Here is a 23483-nt window from a genome sequence, read left to right as displayed (position 1 = left end):
GATTAGGGGCGTCGGAGCAATTAGGGGCGTCGGAGCAATTAGGGGCGTCGGTGCAGATTAGGGGCGTCGGAGCAGATTAGGGGCGTCGGAGCAGATTAGGGGCGTCGGAGCAAGTAGGGGCGTCGGAGCAGATTAGGGGCGTCGGAGCAGATTAGGGGCGTCGGTGCAGATTAGGGGCGTCGGAGCAGATTAGGGGCGTCGGAGCAGATTAGGGGCGTCGGAGCAGATTAGGGGCGTCGGTGCAGATTAGGGGCGTCGGAGCAGATTAGGGGCGTCGGAGCAATTCGGGGCGTCGGAGCAGATTAGGGGCGTCGGAGCAGATTAGGGGCGTCGGAGCAGATTAGGGGCGTCCGAGCAGATTAGGGGCGTCGGTGCAGATTAGGGGCGTCGGTGCAGATTAGGGGCGTCGGAGCAGATTAGGGGCGTCGGAGCAGATTATGGGCGTCGGTGCAGATTAGGGGCGTCGGAGCAGATTATGGGCGTCGGAGCAATTAGGGGCGTCGGAGCAGATTAGGGGCGTCGGAGCAATTAGGGGCGTCGAAGCAGATTAGGGGCGTCGGAGCAATTAGGGGCGTCGGAGCAGATTATGGGCGTCGGTGCAGATTAGGGGCGTCGGAGCCATTAGGGGCGTCGGGGCAGATTAGGGGCGTCGGAGCAGATTAGGGGCGTCGGAGCAGATTAGGGGCGTCGGAGCAATTAGGGGCGTCGGAGCAATTAGGGGCGTCGGAGCAGATTATGGGCGTCGGTGCAGATTAGGGGCCTCGGAGCCATTAGGGGCGTCGGGGCAGATTAAGGGCGTCGGAGCAGATTAGGGGCGTCGGAGCAGATTAGGGGCGTCGGAGCAGATTATGGGCGTCGGAGCAATTAGGGGCGTCGGAGCAATTAGGGGCGTCGGTGCAGATTGGGGCGTCGGTGCAGATTGGGGCGTCGGTGCAGATTAGGGGCGTCGGAGCAGATTAGGGGCGTCGGAGCAGATTAGGGGCGTCGGAGCAGATTATGGGCGTCGGTGCAGATTAGGGGCGTCGGAGCCATTAGGGGCGTCGGGGCAGATTAAGGGCGTCGGAGCAGATTAGGGGCGTCGGAGCAGATTAGGGGCGTCGGAGCAGATTATGGGCGTCGGAGCAATTAGGGGCGTCGGAGCAATTAGGGGCGTCGGTGCAGATTGGGGCGTCGGTGCAGATTGGGGCGTCGGTGCAGATTAGGGGCGTCGGAGCAGATTAGGGGCGTCGGAGCAGATTAGGGGCGTCGGAGCAGATTAGGGGCGTCGGAGCAATTAGGGGCGTCGGTGCAGATTAGGGGCGTCGGAGCAATTAGGGGCGTCGGTGCAGATTAGGGGCGTCGGAGCAGATTATGGGCGTCGGAGCAATTACGGGCGTCGGAGCAGATTGGGGGCGTCGGAGCAGATTGGGGCGTCGGAGCAGATTAGGTGCGTCGGAGCAGATTTGGGGCGTCGGAGCAGATTGGGGCGTCGGAGCAGATTAGGGGCGTCGGAGCAGATTGGGGCGTCGGAGCAGATTAGGGGCGTCGGAGCAGATTAGGGGCGTCGGAGCAGATTGGGGCGTCGGAGCAGATTAGGGGCGTCGGAGCAGATTAGGGGCGTCGGAGCAGATTAGGGGCGTCGGTGCAGATTGGGGCGTCGGTGCAGATTGGGGCGTCGGAGCAGATTAGGGGCGTCGGAGCAGATTATGGGCGTCGGTGCAGATTGGGGCGTCGGAGCAGATTGGGGCGTCGGAGCAGATTAGGGGCGTCGGAGCAGATTGGGCGTCGGAGCAGATTAGGGGCGTCGGAGCAGATTATGGGCGTCGGTGCAGATTGGGGCGTCGGAGCAGATTATGGGCGTCGGAGCAGATTAGGGGCGTCGGAGCAATTAGGGGCGTCGGAGCAGATTAGGGGCGTCGGAGCAGATTTTGGGACGTCGGAGCAGATTAGGGGCGTCGGAGCAGATTTTGGGGCGTCGGTGCAGATTATGGGCGTCGGAGCAGATTAGGGGCGTCGGAGCAATTAGGGGCGTCGGAGCAGATTTTGGGGCGTCGGAGCAGATTTTGGGGCGTCGGAGAAGATTAGGGGCGTCGGAGAAGATTAGGGGCGTCGGAGAAGATTAGGGGCGTCGGAGCAGATTTTGGGGCGTCGGTGCAGATTTTGGGGCGTCGCTGCAGATTAGGCGTGTCGGAGCAGATTGGGGTGTCGGAGCAGATTTTGGGGCGTCGGAGCAGATTTTGGGGCGTCGGAGCAGATTTTGGGGCGTCGGAGAAGATTAGGGGCGTCGGAGAAGATTAGGGGCGTCGGAGAAGATTAGGGGCGTCGGAGAAGATTAGGGGCGTCGGAGCAGATTTTGGGGCGTCGGTGCAGATTTTGGGGCGTCGCTGCAGATTAGGCGTGTCAGAGCAGATTGGGGCGTCGGAGCAGATTTTGGGGCGCCGGAGCAGATTTTGGGGCGCCGGAGCAGATTTTGGGGCGCCGGAGCAGATTTTGGGGCGTCGGAGCAGATTTTGGGGCGTCGGAGCAGATTTTGGGGCGTCGGAGCAGATTGGGGCGTCAGAGCAGATTTTGGGGCGTCGGAGCAGATTAGGGGCGCACAAACGTGTCTGTTACCTGAAGACTGTGATGAGAATCCTTTTGAGTAGTATTACATTCGACAAAATACTCGGATATATTTAAACATCGAAACATAGAAAATAGGAGCAGGAGTAGGCCATTCGGCCCTTCGAGCCTGCTCCACCATTCAATATGATCATTGCTGATCCTCTATCTCAATACCATGTTCCCGCTCTCTCCCCATACCCATTGAAACCTTTTGTATCTAGAAATCTATCTACCTCCTTCTTAAATATATTCAGTGACTTGGCCTCCACAGCCTTCTGTGGTAGAGAATTCCACAGGTTCACCACCCTCTGAGTGAAGAAATTTCTCCTCATCTCAGTCCTAAATGTCCTACCCCATATCCTGAGACTGTGACCCCTTGTTCTGGACCCCTCAGCCAGGGGAAACATCCTCTCTGCATCCAGTCTGTCTAGCCCTGTCAGAATTTTATACGTTTCAATGAGATCCCCTCTCATTCTTCTAAACTCGAGTGAACACAGGCCTTGTTGACCCAATCTCTCCTCATATGACAGTCCTGTCATCCCAGGAATCAGTCTGGTGAACCTTCGCTGCACTCCCTCGATGGTTGGTATATGCTTTCTTCGGTTAGGAGACCAAAACTGCACACAATACTCCAGGTGGGGTCTCACCAAGGCCCTGTATAACTGCAGTAAGACATCCTTGCTCCTGTACTCAAATCCTCTTGCAGTGAAGACCAATGCACCATTTGCCTTCCTAACTGCTTGCTGCACCTGCATGTTTGCTTTCAGTGACTGGTGAACAAGGACACACAGGTCCCTTTGTACATCAACATTTCCCAATGCATCACCATTTAAATAATACTCTGCCTTTCTGTTTTTCCTTCCAAAGTGGATAACTTCACATTTATCCACATTATACTGCATCTGCCATGTATTTGCCCACTCACTCAACTTGTCTAAATCGCCTTGAAGCCTCTTTGCATCCTCCTCACAACTCACAATCCCACCTAGTTTTGTGTCATCAGCAAACTTGGAAATATTACACTTGGTTCCCTCATCCAAATCATTGATATATATTGTGAATAGCTGGGGCCCAAGCACTGATCCCTGCGATACCCCACTAGTCACTGCCTGCTACCCCGAAAAAGACCCATTTATTCCTACTCTCTGTTTCCTGTCTGTTAACCAATTTTCAATCCATGCCGGTATATTAACCCCAATCCCATGTGCTTTAATTTTGCACACTAATCTCTTATGTGGGACTTTATCAAAGGCCTTCTGAAAATCCAAATAGACCACATCCACTGGTTCTCCCTTATCTATTCCACCAGTTACATCCTCAAAAAACTCCAGTAGGTTTGTCAAACACAATTTCCCTTTCATAAATCCATGCTGACTTTGTCTAATCCTGTTGATATTTTCTAAGTTTTAATCAGATCAGCCATGATCTCATTGAATGGCGGAGCAGGCTCGAGGGGCCGAATGGCCTACTCCTGCTCCTATTTCTTATGATCTTATGGTCTAAAAGTGTCCGATTATCACATCCTTTATGATAGACTCTTGCATTTTCCTTGCTAATGATGTTACGCTAACCAGTCTGTAGTTCCCTATTTTCTCTCTCCCTCCTTTTTTAAATAGTAGGGTTACATTTGCCACCCTCCAATCTACAGGAACTGTTCCATAATCTGTAGAATTTTGGAAGATGACAACCAATGCATCCACTATTTCGACAGCTACCTCTTTTAGTACTCTGGGATGCAGATTATCAGGCCCGAGGGATTTATCGGCTTTCAGGCCCATTAATTTCTCCAGCACTATTTTTTTACTCATACTAATTTCCTTTAATTCCTCCTTCTCACTAGTCCCTTGGTTCCCTAGAATTTCTGGGAAATTACTTGTGTCTTCTTCCGTGAAGACAGAACCAAAGTATATGTATAATTGCTCTGCCATTTCCTTGTTCCCCATTATAAATTCTCCCATTTCTGACTGTAAGAGACCTACGTTTGTCCTCACTAATCTTTTTCTTTTTACATACTCGTACAGTCCGCTTTTATGCTCCTTGTAAGTTTACTCACATACTCTATTTTTCCCTCTTAATCAATCCCTTGGTCCTTTTTTGCTGAATTCGAAACTGCTCCCAATCCTCAGGCTTGCTACTTTTTCTGACAACTTTATATGACTCCTCTTTGGATCTAATACTATCTTTAATTTCTTTTGTTAGCCATGGTTGGGCCGCTTTTCCTGTTGTGTTTTTGAGCCAGAAAGGAATGTATAACTGTTGCAATTCATGCATTCGTTCCTTAAATGTCAGCCATTGCCTATCCACCGTCATGCCTTTTAATGAAGCATCCCAATCTATCATAGGCAACTCACTCCTCATACCTTCATAGTTTCCTTTGTTTGGATTGAGGACCCTAGTTTCGGATTGGACTACTTCACTTTCCATCTTAATGAAGAATTCTATCATGTTATGGTCACTCTTCCCTAAAGGACCCTACACAACAAAATTATTAATGAACCCCTTCTCATTGCACAATACCCAATCTAGGATAGCCTGTTCCCTGGTTGGCTCCTCAACGTACTGGTCTAAAAAACCATCTCGTACACAATCCAGGAATTCATCCTCCACAGTATTATTGCTAATTTGGTTTGGCCAGTCTATATGTAGATCAAAGTCACCCATGATTACTGTAGTACCCTTGTTACATGCATCTCTAATTTCCTGTTTGATGCCGTCCCCTACATTAACACTACCCTTTGGAGGCCGAGTGACAACTCCCACCAGTGTTTTCTGCCCCTTGGTGCTTCTTAACTCCACTCAGACTGATTCTACGTCGTGCTTTTCTGAGCCAATATCCTTTCTCACTATTGCTCCGATTTCATCCTTTACTAACAATACCGTCACACCTCCTTTTCCTTTTTGCCTGTCCTTCCTAAATATCGAATACCCTTGGATGTTCAGCTCCCAGCCTTCGTCACCCTGCAGCCATGTCTCCGTAATCGCAATTATATCGGATACATTTTTTTTTATTCGTTCATGGGATGTGGGTGTCGCTGGCAAGGTCGGCATTTATTGCCCATCCCTAATTGCCCTTGAGAAGGTGGTGGTGAGCCGCCTTCTTGAACCGCTGCAGTCCATGTGGTGAAGATTCTCCCTCAGTGCTGTTAGGAAGGGAATTCCAAGATTTTGACCCAGCGACGATGAAGGAACGGCGATATATTTCCAAGTCGGGATGGTGTGTGACTTGGAGGGGAACGTGCAGGTGGTGTTGTTCCCATGTACCTGCTGCTCTTGTCCTTCTAGGTGGTAGAGGTCACGGGTTTGGGAGGTGCTGTTGAAGAAGCCTTGGCAAGTTGCTGAAGTGCATCCTGTGGATGGTACACACTGCAACCACAGTGCGCCGGTGGTGAAGGGAGTGAATGTTTAGGGTGGTGGATGGGGTGCCAATCAAGCGGGCTGCTTTATCTTGGATGGTGTCGAGCTTCTTGCGTGTTGTTGGAGCTGCACTCATCCAGGCAAGTGGAGAGTCTTCCATCATACTCCTGACTTGTGCCTTGTAGATGGTGGAAAGGCTTTGGGGAGTCAGGAGATGAGTCACTCGCTGCAGAATACCCAGCCTCTGACCTGCTCCTGTAGCCACAGTATTTATATGGCTGGTCCAGTTAAGTTTCTGGTCAATGGTGACCCCCAGGATGTTGATGGTGGGGGATTCGGCGATGGTAATGCCGTTGAATGTCAAGGGGAGGTGGTTGGACTCTCTCTTGTTGGAGATGGTCATTGCCTGGCACGAATGTTACTTGCCACTTATCAGCACAAGCCTGAATGTTGTCCAGGTCTTGCTGCATGCGGGCATGGACTGCTTCATTATTTGATCGGTTGCAAATGGAACTGAACACTGTGCAATCATCAGCGAACATCCCCATTTCTGACCTTATGATGGAGGGAAGGTCATTGATGAAGCAGCTGAAGATGGTTGGGCCTAGGACACTGCCCTGAGGAACTCCTGCAGTAATGCCCCAGGGCTGATTGGCCTCCAACAACCATTACCATCTTCCTTTGTGCTAGGTATGACTCCAGCCACTGGAGAGTTTTCCCCCTGATTCCCATTGACTTCAATTTTACGAGGGATCCTTAGTGCCACACTTGGTTAAATGATGCCTTGATGTCAAGGGCAGTCACTCTCACCTCACCTCTGGAATTCAGCTATTTTGTCCATGTCTGGATCAAGGCTGTAATGAGGTCTGGAGCCGAGTGGTCCTGGCGGAACCCAAACTGAGCATCAGTGAGCAGGTTATTGGTGAGTAAGTGCCGCTTGATAGCACTGTCGACGACACCTTCCATCACTTTGCTGATGATTGAGAGTAGACTGATGGGGCGGTAATTGGCCGGATTGGATTTGTCCTGCTTTTTGTGGACAGGACATATCTGGGCAATTTTCCACATTGTCGGGTAGAGCTTGGCTCGAGGTGCAGCTAGTTCTGGAGCACAAGTCTTCAGCACTACAGCTGGGATGTTGTCGGGGCCCACAGCGTTTGTTGTATCCAGTGCACTCAGCCATTTCTTGATATCACGTGGAGTGAATCGAATTGGCTGAAGACTGGCTTCTGTGATGGTGGGGATATCGGGAGGAGGCCGAGATGGATCATCCACTCGGCACTTCTGGCTGAAGATGGTTGCAAACGCTTCATCTATTTTCACTGTAATTCGTCTACCTTATTACGAATGCTTCGTGCATTCAGATACAGTGCCTTTAGATTCGTCTTTTTAACATTTTTAGACATCTTAACATTTTTTTGTACTGTGGCCCTATTTGTCTTATTACCGTTTTTATTACCCGGACCCTGTTTGTTAGTGGGCTCTTTTGTTTCTACACTCTGTGCCTTCCTGACACACTCTGGTTATCCTTACCCCAATCACTTTCCTGCACTGCTTCCTTGTCTTTTCTCTTTCACATTCGAGATTTCTCTCCACCATGAACCACCCCCGCCCCCCCCCGCCCCAATTTAGATTAAAGCCCTATCCACCTCCCCAGTCATCCAGTTATTCGATTCGCTCGAACTCTGGTCACAGCATGGTTCAGGTGTAGTCCTGATACAATACAAACTGATTGGATTAACAAATATGCAAAATGGTCTCAGAAATGGCCACCAGTGACGAGAGGCCCAGCGTCCATTCCTTTTGTCGCCTCGTGTCATGCTCCTTTCACTCACCACTTTGTTTCGGCTTTGGCGATCGTGGAATTGCAGCAGTTTCGGATTCTGGAATGTTCTTTGGCTCGCTTGTATTGTATAAGTGACGGACCTGGCAATGGCAAGGGTCACAATCAGTGCTGCTGCAGCTTTAAAGCATTTAGCAGAGGCGTCAGCCCATGATATCTGGATAAATCGCAACAATATTAGTGCTCATCAGTGCTCGAGAGGGTCAGCAAGGAGTGGAAAACTCAAATCACGTCAAACATTGGCCTTGATATTAATCCCCCCACCCCACCACGGGCAGGAGAGAGTCGGCGAGGGTTAGAAATTAATAATGGCAAAACATGACCCCATCCTGCCATGTTTGTGTCTGCCACCATTTTTGCACCAGCAGGTTGGCTGGCATTGGTGTGTCCAGTCTGGGAGCGTCAGGGAGTCGGGACACTGCAATATTTAAATCAGGCTCCCATGCTGCAGTTGGAAGCCTGATTTAAATTTAACAGTTACCGGGGCTCGAGAAACCCAAGAAATGGAGACAGGAGCAGCTGGCTGCAGAGGGTAAGTGCTTTTTAGAGAATTCCGTGTGAGCCAGGAGGAGCAGGAGTGCTCTCCCCGGCCCCTCATGCAAACCGTCTGCCGATTGGGGCTTCTCCTCATTGCTGTGATCGGCCGACATCCTCCGACCCCCCACCCCGCACCACCAAGCCCCGATCTTCTCCCCCCCCAATTGCTGGTCTCCAATCCTCTCCTCCCCACCCAGCCTCGATTTTCTCCCCCCCACCAATTGCTGGTCTCCGACCCCCCCCACCCCCACCAAGCCCTGACCTTCTCCCCTACCAATTGCTGGTCTCCAATCCTCTCCTCCCCACCAAGCCCCGATCTTCTCCCCCCACAATTGCTGGTCTCCAATCCTCCCCCCCCCCCTCCAATTGCTGGTCTCAGATCCCCTCCTCCCCACCCAGCCTCGATCTTCTCTCCCCCCCCCCCCACAATTGCTGGTCTCCAATCCCCTCCTCCCCACCAAGCCCCGATCTTCTCCCCCCCCCAATTGCTGGTCTCCGATCCCCTCCTCCCCACCCAGCCCCGATCTTCTCCCCCCACAATTGCTGGTCTCCAATCCTCTCCTCCCCACCCAGCCCCGATCTTCTCCCCCCACAATTGCTGGTCTCCAATCCTCTCCTCCCCACCAAGCCCTGATCATTCGCGATTTCTGGGGACTGTCCCCAACGGTCCCCGGCTGCAGCCTCCTGCCATTGGCCTTCCCGCCCGGCAGCCTTTCAATCCGGTCAACTGCTGGGCAGGAAACGGAACAAAAAACAATATAGAGATCCTGCCATTAAATTGGGCAGGACCGCTGCGTCCCCGGGATTTCCAGGTTTCCCACCGCAACTGCGCTTCCTCCCCACCTCTCCGTCAATGTCGGGGCCACCATGTCAACATGTGGGATGACGGTGGCCCTGGGTATTGCAGTGCGGGGTGGTGCTTGGCACTGGGATCCTCAAGCCACAGAACGACAAGGCCTTTGGGGGAGAGCTAGGTCACGAGGGGGCAGGATGCAGGACAAGCTGCTGAAAATTGGGATCAACAATGTAACGAGATCCCACACCACTGGTGGGACCACAGAGGCAGCAGGCAGCTTGGCAAAGTGTACAGTCCATAATTTCAGTCAATGGACATAACAAAATGTGCGTATTATCACTGTGAGTAATGTTGGGCAGGGGTGGAGTTTCCTGTTGAGCTGGGTGTGTTGAGGAGGTTGGGGTGGAGTTTCCTGTTGAGCTGGGTGTGTTGAGGAGGTTGGGGTGGAGTTTCCTGTTGAGCTGGGTGTGTTGAGGAGGTTGGGGTGGAGTTTCCTGTTGAGCTGGGTGTGTTGAGGAGGTTGGGGTGGAGTTTCCTGTTGAGCTGGGTGTGTTGAGGAGGTTGGGGTGGAGTTTCCTGTTGAGCTGGGTGTGTTGAGGAGGTTGGGGTGGAGTTTCCTGTTGAGCTGGGTGTGTTGAGGAGGTTGGGGTGGAGTTTCCTGTTGAGCTGGGTGTGTTGATTTACTGACCTGATTTGGATCCAGAACATGGACATTGACTTTGGGGTAGCGGGTGAGAGGGTCGATGCTGTACAGGTTGAAGTTCTTGCTGATGTTCTGTGGCGTCGTCTGAGGCAGTAATCTGTAAATGCTCTCCCTAGAAATGATTTAAACACATTAATCATGGGCCGCACTTCATCTATTATCCAAACACAGAGAATCAAAATAGTCACCCCAAACAAGGAAATGTAATTGTACAGGAAAACATGCTGGGGCCTCATTAAAATGGTTCCAGCACTCAGCCAGCATTACTAGCGCTATTCATTGGCTGCATGCCTGTTTGAGGGGAGAGGGGGGCAGGAAATCGGGCATCTCTAACCCCACTTAAAGGACAGTCAGCACCTATTAAAGGGGAGATACACTCTGGTGAGAGACAAGAAACGCTGTCAAAGGGCTAAAATGTCTGGAAGAGGTCCAGGCACGGCACCAAGGTTCTCAGGTGCCGTGTTGGAGGCCCCAAGTGCAAGCAGTGGACCAGTCGGAAGAAGATCCCGTTCACCCCAGGGGGCAGAAAGCCCTCCGGCCAGTGGGAAGAGGTCACAGAGAGATCAATGCCAGGAGCTGAGCTCCCAGGACATAGCTGCAACGCTGAAAGAAGTTCAAAGACCTCACTAGAGTTATCAAGGTCAGAATACTGATCTCTTACTCTCTGCTCACACCTCCAGCATCACTACTCAGGATAATCCCCTCCTCTTCTCCCATTCACTGCACCAGACTTCACTCCACCTCCTTCTCCTCACACTCATCACTATTGCAACCCCCACTTCCCCACACTCACATCTGACACACTGCATATCAGGTCAAACATCTTACATTAAATATAACAAATACACACTCGACCATGACAGGCACATTCGATAAACACTCCACAGGACTGTCACTAACACATTCCCTTCTTTCTTGCAGGAGGTCGCTCACAGCCTGCGCCAGGAGGCTGTGACAGGAGGCCGAGCCCGCCTGCACACCCTCTCCCCTCTCGAAGCACGCTGGCCAACACGAGCAGGGGAGGGTCATGGCCGTGGCAAGTGGCAACGCTGGAGGAGATGTCACGCAGGGTTTCGGCACACCTTATCTTCTTTTTCCTTTCTTACTTCTATCTCACCCGACACGTTGTACACAACAAACTGCAGCTGCTTTCACCAACAGTCTTCATCCTCTGCACTGTCTTCATTTCAGGTGCTGAAAATGTGGATTTACTTCTGCCGTTTCAGGAAGAGGAGGCCAGCCTTCCTGAAGATGCAGTGTCACTCGAACTGGGAACATTATGAACACGAGGAGGTCATTCAGCCGCTCGAGCCTGTTCCGTCATTCAATTAAACCAGGGATGATCTGTATCTCAACTCCATCTACCCGCCTTGGCTCCACATCCCTCGATACCCTTACCCAACATAAACCTATCAATCTCAGTCTTCAAAGTCTCAGCATCCAGAGCCTTTTGGGGGAGAGAGTTCCAGGTTTCCATTACCCGTTGTGTGAAAAAGTGCTTCCTGTTTTCACTCCTGAACGGCCTGACTCTAATTTTAAGATTTTTTCCACTTGTCCTTGATTTCCCCACCACAGGAAATAGTTTCTCTGTATCTACCCTATCAAATCCTTTTAACATTTTAAACACCTCAATCAGATTACCCCTCAATCGTCTGTAATGCATGGACCAATTTCTAGGCTTTAGTGTATTGGGGATGGGAGGGATGGTTTAAGTGAAGCGCTCCTGAGCTGGTCACAGAGCTCTGGCAGCTAGGGGGCACTGGTGTTGATGACCTTCCTCCTCCTCCGCATTCTCCTCCTCCGCTTCCTGCTCCTCCTCCGCTTCCTCCTCCTCCTCCGCTTCCTCCTCCTCCTCCGCTTCCTCCTCCTCCTCCGCTTCCTCCTCCTCCGCTTCCTGCTCCTCCTCCGCTTCCTCCTCCTCCTCCGCTTCCTCCTCCTCCGCTTCCTGCTCCTCCTCCGCTTCCTGCTCCTCCTCCGCTTACTCCTCCTCCTCCCCGCTTCCTGCTCCTCCCCGCTTCCTGCTCCTCCTCCTCCACTTCTTGCTCCTCCTGCTGCCCAAGTGATGTTGAGGGCTGGTCCCTCATGATAGCAAAGTTGTGGAGCATGCAGCAGATAACAACAGATCTGGACACCCGCTCAGGGCTGTACTGCGAAGCTCCTCCTGAATGGTCCAGGCAGCAGAAGCGATGCTTGAGCTCGCCAATGGTCTGCTCGATGATGTTTCTGGTGGAGGCCATCCCCACGCCTCCACTACTCACCTTCAAACAGCCACCCAACCTCAAACAGACCATCGTTCGCAGCAAATTACCCAGCTTTCAGGAGAACAGCGTCCACGACACCACACAACCCTGCCACGGCAACCTCTGCAAGACATGCCAGATCATCGACACAGATACCACCATCACACGAGAGGACACCACCCACCAGGTACATGGTTCATACTCCTGTGACTCGGCCAACGTTGTCTACCTCATACGTTGCAGGAAAGGATGCCCCGGAGCATGGTACATTGGCGAGACCATGCAGACACTGCGACAACGGATGAATGGACACCGCGCAACAATCGCCAAACAGGAGGGTTCCCTCCCAGTCGGGGAACACTTTAGCAGTCAAGGACATTCAGCCACCGATCTTCGGGTAAGCGTTCTCCAAGGCGGCCTTCGAGACACACGACAACACAAAATCGTCGAGCAGAAACTGATAGCCAAGTTCCGCAACCATGAGGACGGCCTCAACCGGGATCTTGGGTTCATGTCACGCTACATGTAACCCCACCAGCAGGGAAAAAAAAGTTATCTGTTTTTAATACAACTGGAAATTCTCTCTCTCTCTCTCTGCCTTTCGGGTCTCTTCCTCTCTGTCTGTATAATTTGACACATTGTGTATTCAGTATACTGGGACCTACTGTTTTCCGTGGCTAACCTTTCTGAACACCAACGACACCTTTGATTGGTGTGATGGTGTCCCAGCCTAATATAAGATATGCGATTTGAGAACCTCTCATTCACTACTCACCTGACGAAGGAGATAATCTCCGAAAGCTTGTGATTTTAAAATAAAATTGTTGGACTATAACCTGGTGTTGTAAGATTCCTTACATTTGTCCACCCCAGTCCATCACCGGCATCTCCACATCATCCAAAAAATGAACAGTCCTTCAATTCCAGGTTATGTTCAGTGGGAGCTGAGTAAACCCATCCTCACAACCAGACTGATTATCCAGGATTCCCTCTCCAGTGGGAGTTTGCCAATTCTCGAGGACCCTGCTCCTGGTGCGACTTTCGTCGTTCCCTGGGATCTCCCCTCCAGTGAGATTGACTCGGTTCCCTGGGATCTCCCCTCCAGTGAGAGTGACTCGGTTCCCTGGGATCTCCCCTCCAGTGAGATTGACTCGGTTCCCTGGGATCTCCCCTCCAGTGAGAGTGACTTGGTTCCCTGGGATCTCCCCTCCAGTGAGAGTGACTCGGTTCCCTGGGATCTCCCCTCCAGTGAGAGTGACTCGGTTCCCTGGGATCTCCCCTCCAGTGAGATTGACTCGGTTCCCTGGGATCTCCCCTCCAGTGAGAGTGACTCGGTTCCCTGGGATCTCCCCTCCAGTGAGATTGACTCGGTTCCCTGGAATCTCCCCTCCAGTGAGAGTGACTCGGTTCCCTGGGATCTCCCCTCCAGTGAGAGTGACTCGGTTCCCTGGGATCTCCCCTCCAGTGAGATTGACTCGGTTCCCTGGGATCTCCCCTCCAGTGAGATTGACTCGGTTCCCTGGGATCTCCCCTCCAGTGAGATTGACTCGGTTCCCTGGGATCTCCCCTCCAGTGAGAGTGACTCGGTTCCCTGGGATCTCCCCTCCAGTGAGAGTGACTCGGTTCCCTGGGATCTCCCCTCCAGTGAGAGTGACTCGGTTCCCTGGGATCTCCCCTCCAGTGAGAGTGACTCGGTTCCCTGGGATCTCCCCTCCAGTGAGAGTTCATTGATTCTTCAGGATCTCCCCATCCAGTGGGGGGCAGTTTGCTGACTATCAGAATCCCCCCTCCGGTGGCATTTTTTTTCAATCTCGGGATGTAGGTGTCGCTGACAAGGCCAGCATTTATTGCCCAATCCCAGTTACCCTGAGATTGTGGAGGTGGGCCTTATCCCTGAACCACTGGTGGCTGTTTGGTGCAACTGTTAGGCCACTTCAGGAAGTAGTTAAAAGGTGTGGGACTGGAGTCACATATAGGCCAGACCGGGTAAGGAGGGCAGGTTTCCTTCCCTAAAAGACATCACTGAACCAGATAGGTCGAGTAATCCAGAAGTGATGATTTCCTGGGATTCCCCTCCGCCGAGGGTTTGCTGATTTCCTGGGATCCCCTCCGCCGAGGGTTTGCTGATTTCCTGGGATCCCCTCCGCCGAGGGTTTGCTGATTTCCTGGGGATCCCCTCCGCCGAGGGTTTGCTGATTTCCTGGGGATCCCCTCCGCCGAGGGTTTGCTGATTTCCTGGGATTCCCCTCCGCCGAGGGTTTGCTGATTTCCTGGGATCCCCCCCGCCGAGGGTTTGCTGATTTCCTGGGAGCCCCTCCGCCGAGGGTTTGCTGATTTCTGGGGATCCCCTCCGCCGAGGGTTTGCTGATTTCTGGGGATCCCCTCCGCCGAGGGTTTGCTGATTTCCTGGGATCCCCTCCGCCGAGGGTTTGCTGATTTCCTGGGGATCCCCTCCGCCGAGGGTTTGCTGATTTCTGGGGATCCCCTCCGCCGAGGGTTTGCTGATTTCTGGGGATCCCCTCCGCCGAGGGTTTGCTGATTTCCTGGGATCCCCTCCGCCGAGGGTTTGCTGATTTCCTGGGGGTCCCCTCCGCCGAGGGTTTGCTGATTTCCTGGGGATCCCCTCCGCCGAGGGTTTGCTGATTTCCTGGGGATCCCCTCCGCCGAGGGTTTGCTGATTTCCTGGGGATCCCCTCCGCCGAGGGTTTGCTGATTTCCTGGGGGTCCCCTCCGCCGAGGGTTTGCTGACTGTTGGGATCCCCCCCTCTCCTAAAATTGGGCCCCTCAGAATTTGACGGGTTCCACTCCTTCCAGCTGACTTCAAACAGGCCCTTGGTTCGCAGCTCCGTGCCAGGGTTGAAGGTCACAGGTTCACTGCCCAAAATAACCAGCCAGTGTTGGGATCACACCAAGATGAAATGTGTAGACTCTATCGATCAGGTCTCGTGTCTACCAATGTGATTACTAAAATTATAACTTTAAACCCCTCAGGATCCCTGAGTGCTCAGTGAGTAACTACAGCACCTAGACGAGCTTGGTCTGCACTGATGCATAGCATTGGCCTCAGGATCCCTGAGCTGGGTAGGAGAGGCGAAACAGGAGAAGGAATTGGTCAGGTTTGTTACTCAAGACAGTTACATGGGTAAGATGGGTATAGAGGGATATGGGCCAAGTGCAGGCAATTGGGACTAGCTTAGTGGTATAAACTGGGCGACATGGACATGTTGGGCTGAAGGGCCTGTTTCCATGTTGTAACTTCTATGATTCTATAAGATGGATGCTGAATGACCCTTGCTGGACAGTAGGTGTGTGAGGACGACAGGTGAAGGGGGGATCGGGCACAGCAGTGATGCCTCTGGGTAACTACCTCCTAACACGCACGGTCTGAGTTCACACGTTAAAAAGTGGGCAATGGGATGTGGTGGGGAAGTGGGAAAGAGTGATCAGTGCCCCTGCCACTAGACTGATTATCCATGCTCTCCACCACCAGCTCACTGTGACTGCAGTATGCTCACTGAGGCTGAGAGTTTCGTGGATAGCACGTTTCAGGAGGTGGTCACCCCACAGCTTAAGAAAGTTCAGGCAGAGAGGGACTGTGTGACCTTCAACAGATAAGGAGGACCAGGCAGGTAGTGCAGGAGTCCCCTGAGGGCATCTCACTCTCTAACCAGTGTTCAGTTCTGAATACTGGCAAAGGCGATGGTTCCTCTGGGGAGTGCAGCCAGAGCCAAGTCACAACACCACGGGTGGCTCAGCTATACAGAGGGGTGGAGGAGAAAGGTCAGGAGAGTAATAGTCGTAGGGGATTCTATAGTTAGGGGAGCAGACAAGCGTTTCTGCGGCCACAGACGTGATTCCAGGATTGTATGTTGCCTCCCTGGTGCCAGAGTCAAGGATGTCACTGAGCAAATGCAAAACATTCCGGGGGGGGGGGGCGGGGAGGGTGAACAGCCAGAGGTCATGGTCCATATCGGGACCAATGACATGGGTAGGAAGAGGGAAGAGGTCCTGCAGGCAGATTTTAAGGAGTTGGGAAAGAGATCAAGAAGCAGGACCTCAAAGGTAGTGATCTCCAGATTGCTCCCGGTGCCACACACTAGTGAGTATAGAAATAGGAGGATAGAGCAGATGAATGCCTGGCCAGAGAGATGGTGCAGGAGGGAGGGCTTTAGATTCCTGGAGCATTGGGACCAGTTCTGGGGAAGGTGGGACCTGTGCAGGCCGGACAGGTTGCAACTCAACGGAGCTGGGACCAATGTCCTCGTGGGGAGGTTCACTGGTGCTGTGGAGGGGGGAGGGGTTTAAACTAATTTGGCAGAGGGACGGGCACCAGGATGTAGCAATGGAAAGGAGAAACAAGGGGCACAAAGAATTGGGGGAGAAAGACAGCACTAGAGCAAGTAATAGTGCAGTATTAGGTGGGATCAGACTAAGAGTACAAGAAAGTCTAAGATTGGTTTGCGGTGCATGTGTGTAAACGCACAAAGTGTGGTAAATAAGGTTGGTGAGCTGCAGGCACAATTAGCCACATGGGAATATGATGTTGTGGCGATAATAGAGACCTGGCTCAAAAAAGAGCAGGATTGGGTACTAAATATTCCTGGATACAAGATGTTCAGAAAAGATAGGGAAGGGAAGAAAGGAGGGGGAGGGTGGCAGTATTGATTATGGAGAATATTGCAATGCTGGAGAGAGAGGATGTCCTGGAGGGGTCAAGGACAGAATCTATTTGGTTAGAGTTAAGAAATAAAAGAGGTGCCATTACACTACTGGGTGTATTCTACAGGCCACCAACTAGTGGGAAGGACAGAGGAGCAAATTTGCAGGGAAATTACAGAGAGGTGCAAAAGCCATAGAGTAGTGATAACTGGGGACTTCAACTATCCTAATATAGACTGGGATAACAATAATAATATAAGGGGCACAGAGGGATAGGAATTTTTGAAATGTGTTCAGGAGAACTTTCTTAACCAGTATGTTTCCGGCCCAATGAGGAAGGAGGCATTGCTGGACTTGGTTCTAGGGAATGAGGCAGGCCAAGCGGAGCAAGTGTCAGTGGGAGAGCATTTAGGGATTTAACGATCATAGTATCATAAGGTTTAGAATAGCTATAGAAAAGGACATGAACCACCCTCAAGTAAAAATACTCAATTGGAGGAGGGCCAATGTCAACGGGATGAGAACAGATCTGGCCCGGGTAAATTGGAATCACAGATTGGCAGGCAAAACTGTAATTGAACACTGGGCGGCCTTTAAGGAGATGGTTCAGGTACAGACTAGGTACATTCCCACGAGGGGGAAAGGTAGGGCAACTAAAACCAGAGCTCCCTGGATGACAAAAGAGGTAGTGAGTAAGATGAAACGGAAAAAAGCAGCATATGACAGACGTCAGGTTGATAATACAAGTGAGAACCAGGCAGAATATAGAAAGTTCAGAGCGGAAGTGAAACAGGAAATAAGAGGGGCAAAGAGAGAGTATGAGAATAGACTGGCAGCCAACATAAAAGGGAATCCAAAAGTCTTCTACAGGCATGTAAACAGTAAACAGGTAGTAAGAGGAGGGGTGGGGCTGATTAGGGACCGTAAAGGAGATCTACCCATGGAGGCAGCAGGCATGGCTGAGGTACTAAATGAGTACTTTGCATCTGTCTGTACCAAGGAAGAAGATACTGCCATAGTCTCAGTAAAGGTAGATATAGTTGAGATACTGGATGGGCTAAAAATTGATAGAGGAGATACTTGAAAGGCTAGCTGTACTTAAAGTAGATAAGTCACCCGGTCCGGATGAGATACATCCTTGGTTGTTGAGGGAAGTAAGGGTGGAAATTGCAGAACTACCGGCCATAATCTTCCAAACATCCATAGATACGGGGGTGGTGCCAGAGGACTGGAGAATTGCAAATGTTACACCCTTGTTCACCCTTTAATGTGGATTTGTTAAAGGCACATCGTGTTTAACTAACCTTTTAGAGTTTTTTGATGAGGTAACAGAGAGGGTAGATGAGGGCAATGCAGTTGATGTGATGTATATGGACTTTCAAAAGGCGATAAAGTGCCACATGGTAGGCTTATCATCAAGATTGTGGTCCATGGAATAAAGGGGGCAATAGCAACATGGATACAGAATTGGCTAAGTGACGGGTACGGTAGCATAGAGGTTATGTTACTGGACGAATAATAACGAGGCCTGGACTTATAATCCGGACTCATGAGTTCAAATCCAGCCACAGCAGCTGGGGAATTTAAATTCAATTAATTAAATAAAATCTGGAATTTAAAAAAAACTAGTATCAGTAATTGTGACCATCAAACAACCAGATTGTCTTAAAAACCCATCTGGTTCACTGATGTCCTTTATGGAAGGAAACCTGCCGTCCTTACCCGGTCTGGCCTCTATGTGACTCCAGACTTACAGCAATGTGGTTGATTCTTAATCGCCCTCTGAAATGGCCTAGCAAGCCACTCAGTTGTAAAATCTCACTAAAAAAGTCATAATAAGAATAAAATGGGACGGACCACCCGGCATCGGACCACTAGGCACCGGACACGACAAAGGCAAACAAAGTCCTCCTCACTAACATCTGGGGATTTGTGCCAAAATTGGGAGAGCTGTCCCACAGACTAGTCAAGCAACAGCCTGACACAGCCATACTCATAGAATCATACCTTTCAGCCAATGTCCCAGACTCATCCATCACCATCCCTGGGTATGTCCTGTCCCACCGGCAGGACAGACCCACCAGAGGTGGCGGTACAGTGATATACAGTCAGGAGGGAGTGCCCCTGGAAGTCCTCAACATTGACTCCGGACCCCATGAAATCTCATGGCATCAGGTCAAACTTGGGCAAGGAAACCTCCTGCTGATTACCACCTACCGCCCTCCATAAGCTGATGAATCAGTCCTCCTCCATGTTGAGCACCACTTGGAGGAAGCACTGAGGGTAGCAAAGGCACAGAATTTACTCTGGGTGGGGGACTTCAATATCCATCACCAGGAGTGGCTCGGTAGCACCACTACTGACCGAGCTGGCCGAGTCCTGAAGGACACAGCTGCCAGACTGGGCCTGCGGCAGGTGGTGAGCGAACCAACACGAGGGAAAAACCTACTTCACCTCGTCCTCACCAATCTACCTGTTGTAGATGCATCTGTCCATGACAGTATTGGTAGGAGTGACCACCGCACAGTCCTCGTGGAGATGAAGTCCCGTATTCACTCTGAGGACACCATCCAACGTGTTGTGTGGCACTACCACCGTGCTAAATGGGATAGATTCAGAACAGATCTAGCAGCTCAAAAATGGGCATTCATGAGGCGCTGTGGGCCATCAGCAGCAGCAGAATTGTCTTCCAGCACAATCTGTAACCTCATGGCCCGGCATATTCCTCACTCTACCATTACCAACAAGCCAGAGGATCAACCCTGGTTCAATGAGGAGTGCAGAACAGCATGCCAGGAGCAACACCAGGCGTACCTAAAAAATGAGGTGCCAACCTGGTGAAGCTACAACTCAGGACTGCATACATGCTAAACAGCGGAAGCAACATGTTATGGACAGAGCTAAGCGATTCCACAACCAACGGTATCAGATCAAAGCTCTGCAGTCCTGCCGCATCCAGTCGTGAATGGTGGTGGACAATTAAAAAACTAACGGGAGGAGGAGGCTCTGTAAACATCCCCATCCTCAATGAAGGCAGAGTCCAGCACGTGAATGCAAAAGACAAGGCTGAAGTGTTTGAAACCATCTTCAGCCAGAAGTGCCGAGTGGATGATCCATCTCGGCCTCCTCCCGATATCACCATCATCGCTCCATGTGATATCAAGAAACGGCTGAGTGCACTGGATACAGCAAAGGCTATGGGCCCCGACAACATCCCGGCTGTAGTGCTGAAGACTTGTGCTCCAGAACTAGCCACGCCTCTAGCCAAGCTGTTCCAGTGCAGCTACAACACTGGCATCTACCCGACAATGTGGAAAATTGCCCAGCAGGACAAATCCAATCCGGCCAATTACCGCCCCATCAGTCTACTCTCAATCATCAGAAAAGTGATGGAAGGTGTCGTCGACAGTGCTATCAAGCGGCACTTACTCACCAATAACCTGACCACCGATGCTCAGTTTGGGTTCCGCCAGGTTTGGACCAAGGGCTTAATTCCAGAGGTGAGGTGAGAGTGACTGCCCTTGACATCAAGGCAGCATTTCACCAAGTGTGGCACCAAGGAGCCCTAGTAAAATTGAAGTCAATGGGAATCAGGGGGAAAGCTCTCCAGTGGCTGGAGTCATACCTAGCACAAAGGAAGATGGTAGTGGTTGTTGGAGGCCAATCATCTCAGCCCCAGGACATTGCTGCAGGAGTTCCTCAGGGCAATGTCCTAGGCCCAACCATCTTCAGCTGCGTCATCAATGAACTTCCTGTAAGAATTCTGGAAATTCCAACTTTTCACTGAGTATGTAAAACTTTGGCCATTGACCAAAATCCTAAGATGGAAGGTTCGGTGAGAGGTCACCAGACGAATCAACAACACACACAGTGGAATGTGGGAGAATTACTGCTTCAGACATGTCTCTGTTTTAATGCAAAACCTACAGCAGGTGGTCAACACTCAGCACTAATTCGAGAGGCAGTTGGCCATTGAGAGAGGCAACTGCTCCAGACATGGCGGGGCCATGCCTTGGTTCTGATGCAAAACCAATCGACACCTAGGACATGGGATGAAAAGGGAGCCTTGTGTGGTAAGTGCTCGACGATCGGAAGGAATTCGAAGAACAATGACCCATCGAGAGAAGCAATCACAACATGATGAGAGACCATCTAAAGCCATCAAAGATTCTTAAGGAGTTTGCAGAACTGTTTAAACAGACAAGAAGTTCCTCATTTAACGACGAAGACCATTGTAGGAGAGGGGTATAAGTGGAAGCTCGAAACCCCGATCCCTCTTAGTTTGCTCTCTTGCTCTTGTTTGCTGTCTCTGGTTCTTGCTCTCTTAGCTCTTATCTCTTTTCCAGCTCTCTCTCTCTCTTCCTCTTAGTTCCTGCTCTTCTTTCTTTTTTTTTTCACCCGAGCTCTCCAGGGAGGAGAGCAGTTTCCAGCAAAACCAACGAACCCTACGTGAGAGAACCGGTCAGCCAGACCTGCAAGTGCAAAGGATTGGTGAGCCTCGACCATACGTGTGTGTGTGTGTGTGTGTGGGAGATAGGTGTCTCCAGGGTCCCCACCAACCTCTTAGTTTAGCGGGATAAAATACTGTAGTGGGTGTGTGTAACTCAATGTACTGTGTAGGACTGTTTGTATCGTTATTTTCTTCGTGTTGACGGTATAATAAAACCAACATTCCAATTCAGTTCAAACACCGAGTTTGTGTGTTCTCTGTGCTACTCGGCTACGTGATCCATCACCGGGTGCGTTAGCATAAGTCCCGTTTTCCTGAACCCCCGATCCGTGAGGTAGAAGTGTTCCTTGGCTAGACCGGGGACCAGATATCTGCACCGATCAATAAGGTGAGAACAACCCCAAAACACCCTCCCTCCATCATAAGGTCAGAAATGGGGATGTTCGCTGATGATTGCACAGTGTTCAGTTCCATTCGCAACCCCTCAAATAATTAAGCAGCCCGTGCCCGCATGCAGCAAGACCTGGACAACATCCAGGCTTGGGCTCATAAGTAGCAAGTAACAATTGCTCCAGACAAGTGCCAGGCAATGACCATCCCCAACAAGAGAGAGTCTAACCACCTCCCCATGACATTCAATGGCATTACCATCGCCGAATCCCTCACCATCAACATCCTGGCGGTCACCATTGACCAGAAACTTAACTGGACCAGCCATATAAATACTGTGGCTACAAGAGCAGGTCAGAGGCTGGGTATTCTGCGGCGAGTGACTCACCTCCTGAATCCCCAAAGCCTTTCCACCATCTACAAGGCACAAGTCAGGAGTGTGATGGAATACTCTCCACTTGCCTGGATGAGTGCAGCTCCAACAACACTCAAGAAGCTCGACACCATCCACGATAAAGCAGCCCGCTTAATTGGCACCCCATCCACCACCCTAAACATTCACTCCCTTCACCACCAGTGCCTGCAGTGTGTACCATCCACATGATGCACTGCAGCAACTCACCAAGACTTCTTCGACAGCACCTCTCAAACCCGTGACCTCTACCACCTGGAAGGACAAGGGCAGCAGGTACATGGGAACAACATCACCAGCACATTCTCCTCCAAGTCACACACCATCGCGACTTGGAAATATATCGCCGTTCCTTCATCATCGCTGGGTCAAAATCCTGGAACTCCCTTCCTAACAGCACTGTGGGAGAACCTTCACCACACGGACTGCAACGGTTGGTGCAAAAGGGTCACCACCACCTTCGCAGGGCAAGTAGGGATGGCCAATAAGAGCCAACCTTGCCAACATCCCAAAAATTAATAAAAACAAACCTCTAGTCACTGTCTCCGCTGGTCATTTCATTGGTTAACAACCAAAAAGTCCAGCCCTAAACGCCGAGCAGCGGATAGCGTGGGGGGATGGGAGAGAGCGTGGCCTTAAAATGTGGTGTCCCTGCAGCAGTCATCGAAACCCAGTACATGAAATGTGCCTTTGGATTGGAAACTTGCAAATGTCACTCCATTATTTAAGTAGGCAGGGAGGGAGAAACCGGGTAAGTGCAGAGCTGTCAGTTTAACACAGTTGTAGGAAAGTTACCGCAATCTATCATCGGAGACAGCGGCTTCGGGTTTTACAGGGTGGGGAGCCTGGTAGCAGGAGGCACACTGGCAGGGTCCAGGGAGATGGAGACCCGGCTGGTTTTAACAACAGAGACTCACTGAAATATAAATTCCCGGACTCCTGCCCGACACCTGGCCAGACTAGGAATCTGGTGACAGAAGGCCACAGACAAGGACTACTAGGGACGTTCCTGAGCAGTTAGTGGGAGCAGGGGATTCCCCCGCATCGCGGTGGGAGGGGAGGCTGGAGTTTTCGTGTCCCAGGATTCCCAGAATATCAGGAGGAGGCCGGGAATGGGGAATTCCCCAAAGATTGGGGAGGGGCGGTGGGAGGTCGGGGCTGGGAATTCCTGGAAGGGCGGGGCGGGGCTGGTAGGGAACGACACCAGAGCTGAGGCTTCCCCAGAGGATCAGGGGCTGTAGAGGCCCCAGGACTCCTTGAAGGGTCTAGGGGGAGCACTCCTGTTCTACCTGGCCCACAAAGAGTTCAATGACAGGCAAAGTTTTAAAACTTCAGGCCAGTGGGCTCCACCCGCCATGTTGCTGTTGCTGGGTAGCAGATAGCGCAGGAGGGGCCAGGGCAGGACTCCCCCTTCGTGGACCTTAACAGTATGTTGCAGCTCCAACGATATCATCGAGCCACATCTTTTGAATCTGAAGTAGACCCTCACCTGCCTTGAGTGGAAGCCTCGTCCAGG

At 51.4% G+C, this 23483-nt stretch overlaps 1 protein-coding gene across 1 annotated transcript in view; it reads right to left on the bottom strand.

Annotated features, from left to right (window-relative positions):
* LOC137334897 (F-actin-monooxygenase MICAL3-like) overlaps positions 1 to 23483 on the bottom strand; it is a 173462-nt gene that overhangs the window by 1064 nt on the left and 148915 nt on the right. The window contains exons 10-11 of the mRNA XM_067999978.1: positions 9802 to 9928; positions 7773 to 7863 (exon numbers count right to left, since the gene is read on the bottom strand). Coding sequence (XP_067856079.1) covers positions 7773 to 7863; positions 9802 to 9928 — 218 coding nt within the window. The remainder of the gene's footprint in view (positions 1 to 7772; positions 7864 to 9801; positions 9929 to 23483) is intronic.

This window comes from Heptranchias perlo, chromosome 18 (assembly GCF_035084215.1).
Source record: "Heptranchias perlo isolate sHepPer1 chromosome 18, sHepPer1.hap1, whole genome shotgun sequence".
Taxonomy (NCBI): domain Eukaryota; kingdom Metazoa; phylum Chordata; class Chondrichthyes; order Hexanchiformes; family Hexanchidae; genus Heptranchias; species Heptranchias perlo.
The sequence above is the reverse complement of the archived record's forward strand: the minus strand, read 5'-3'. Positions and strand labels throughout refer to the sequence as shown.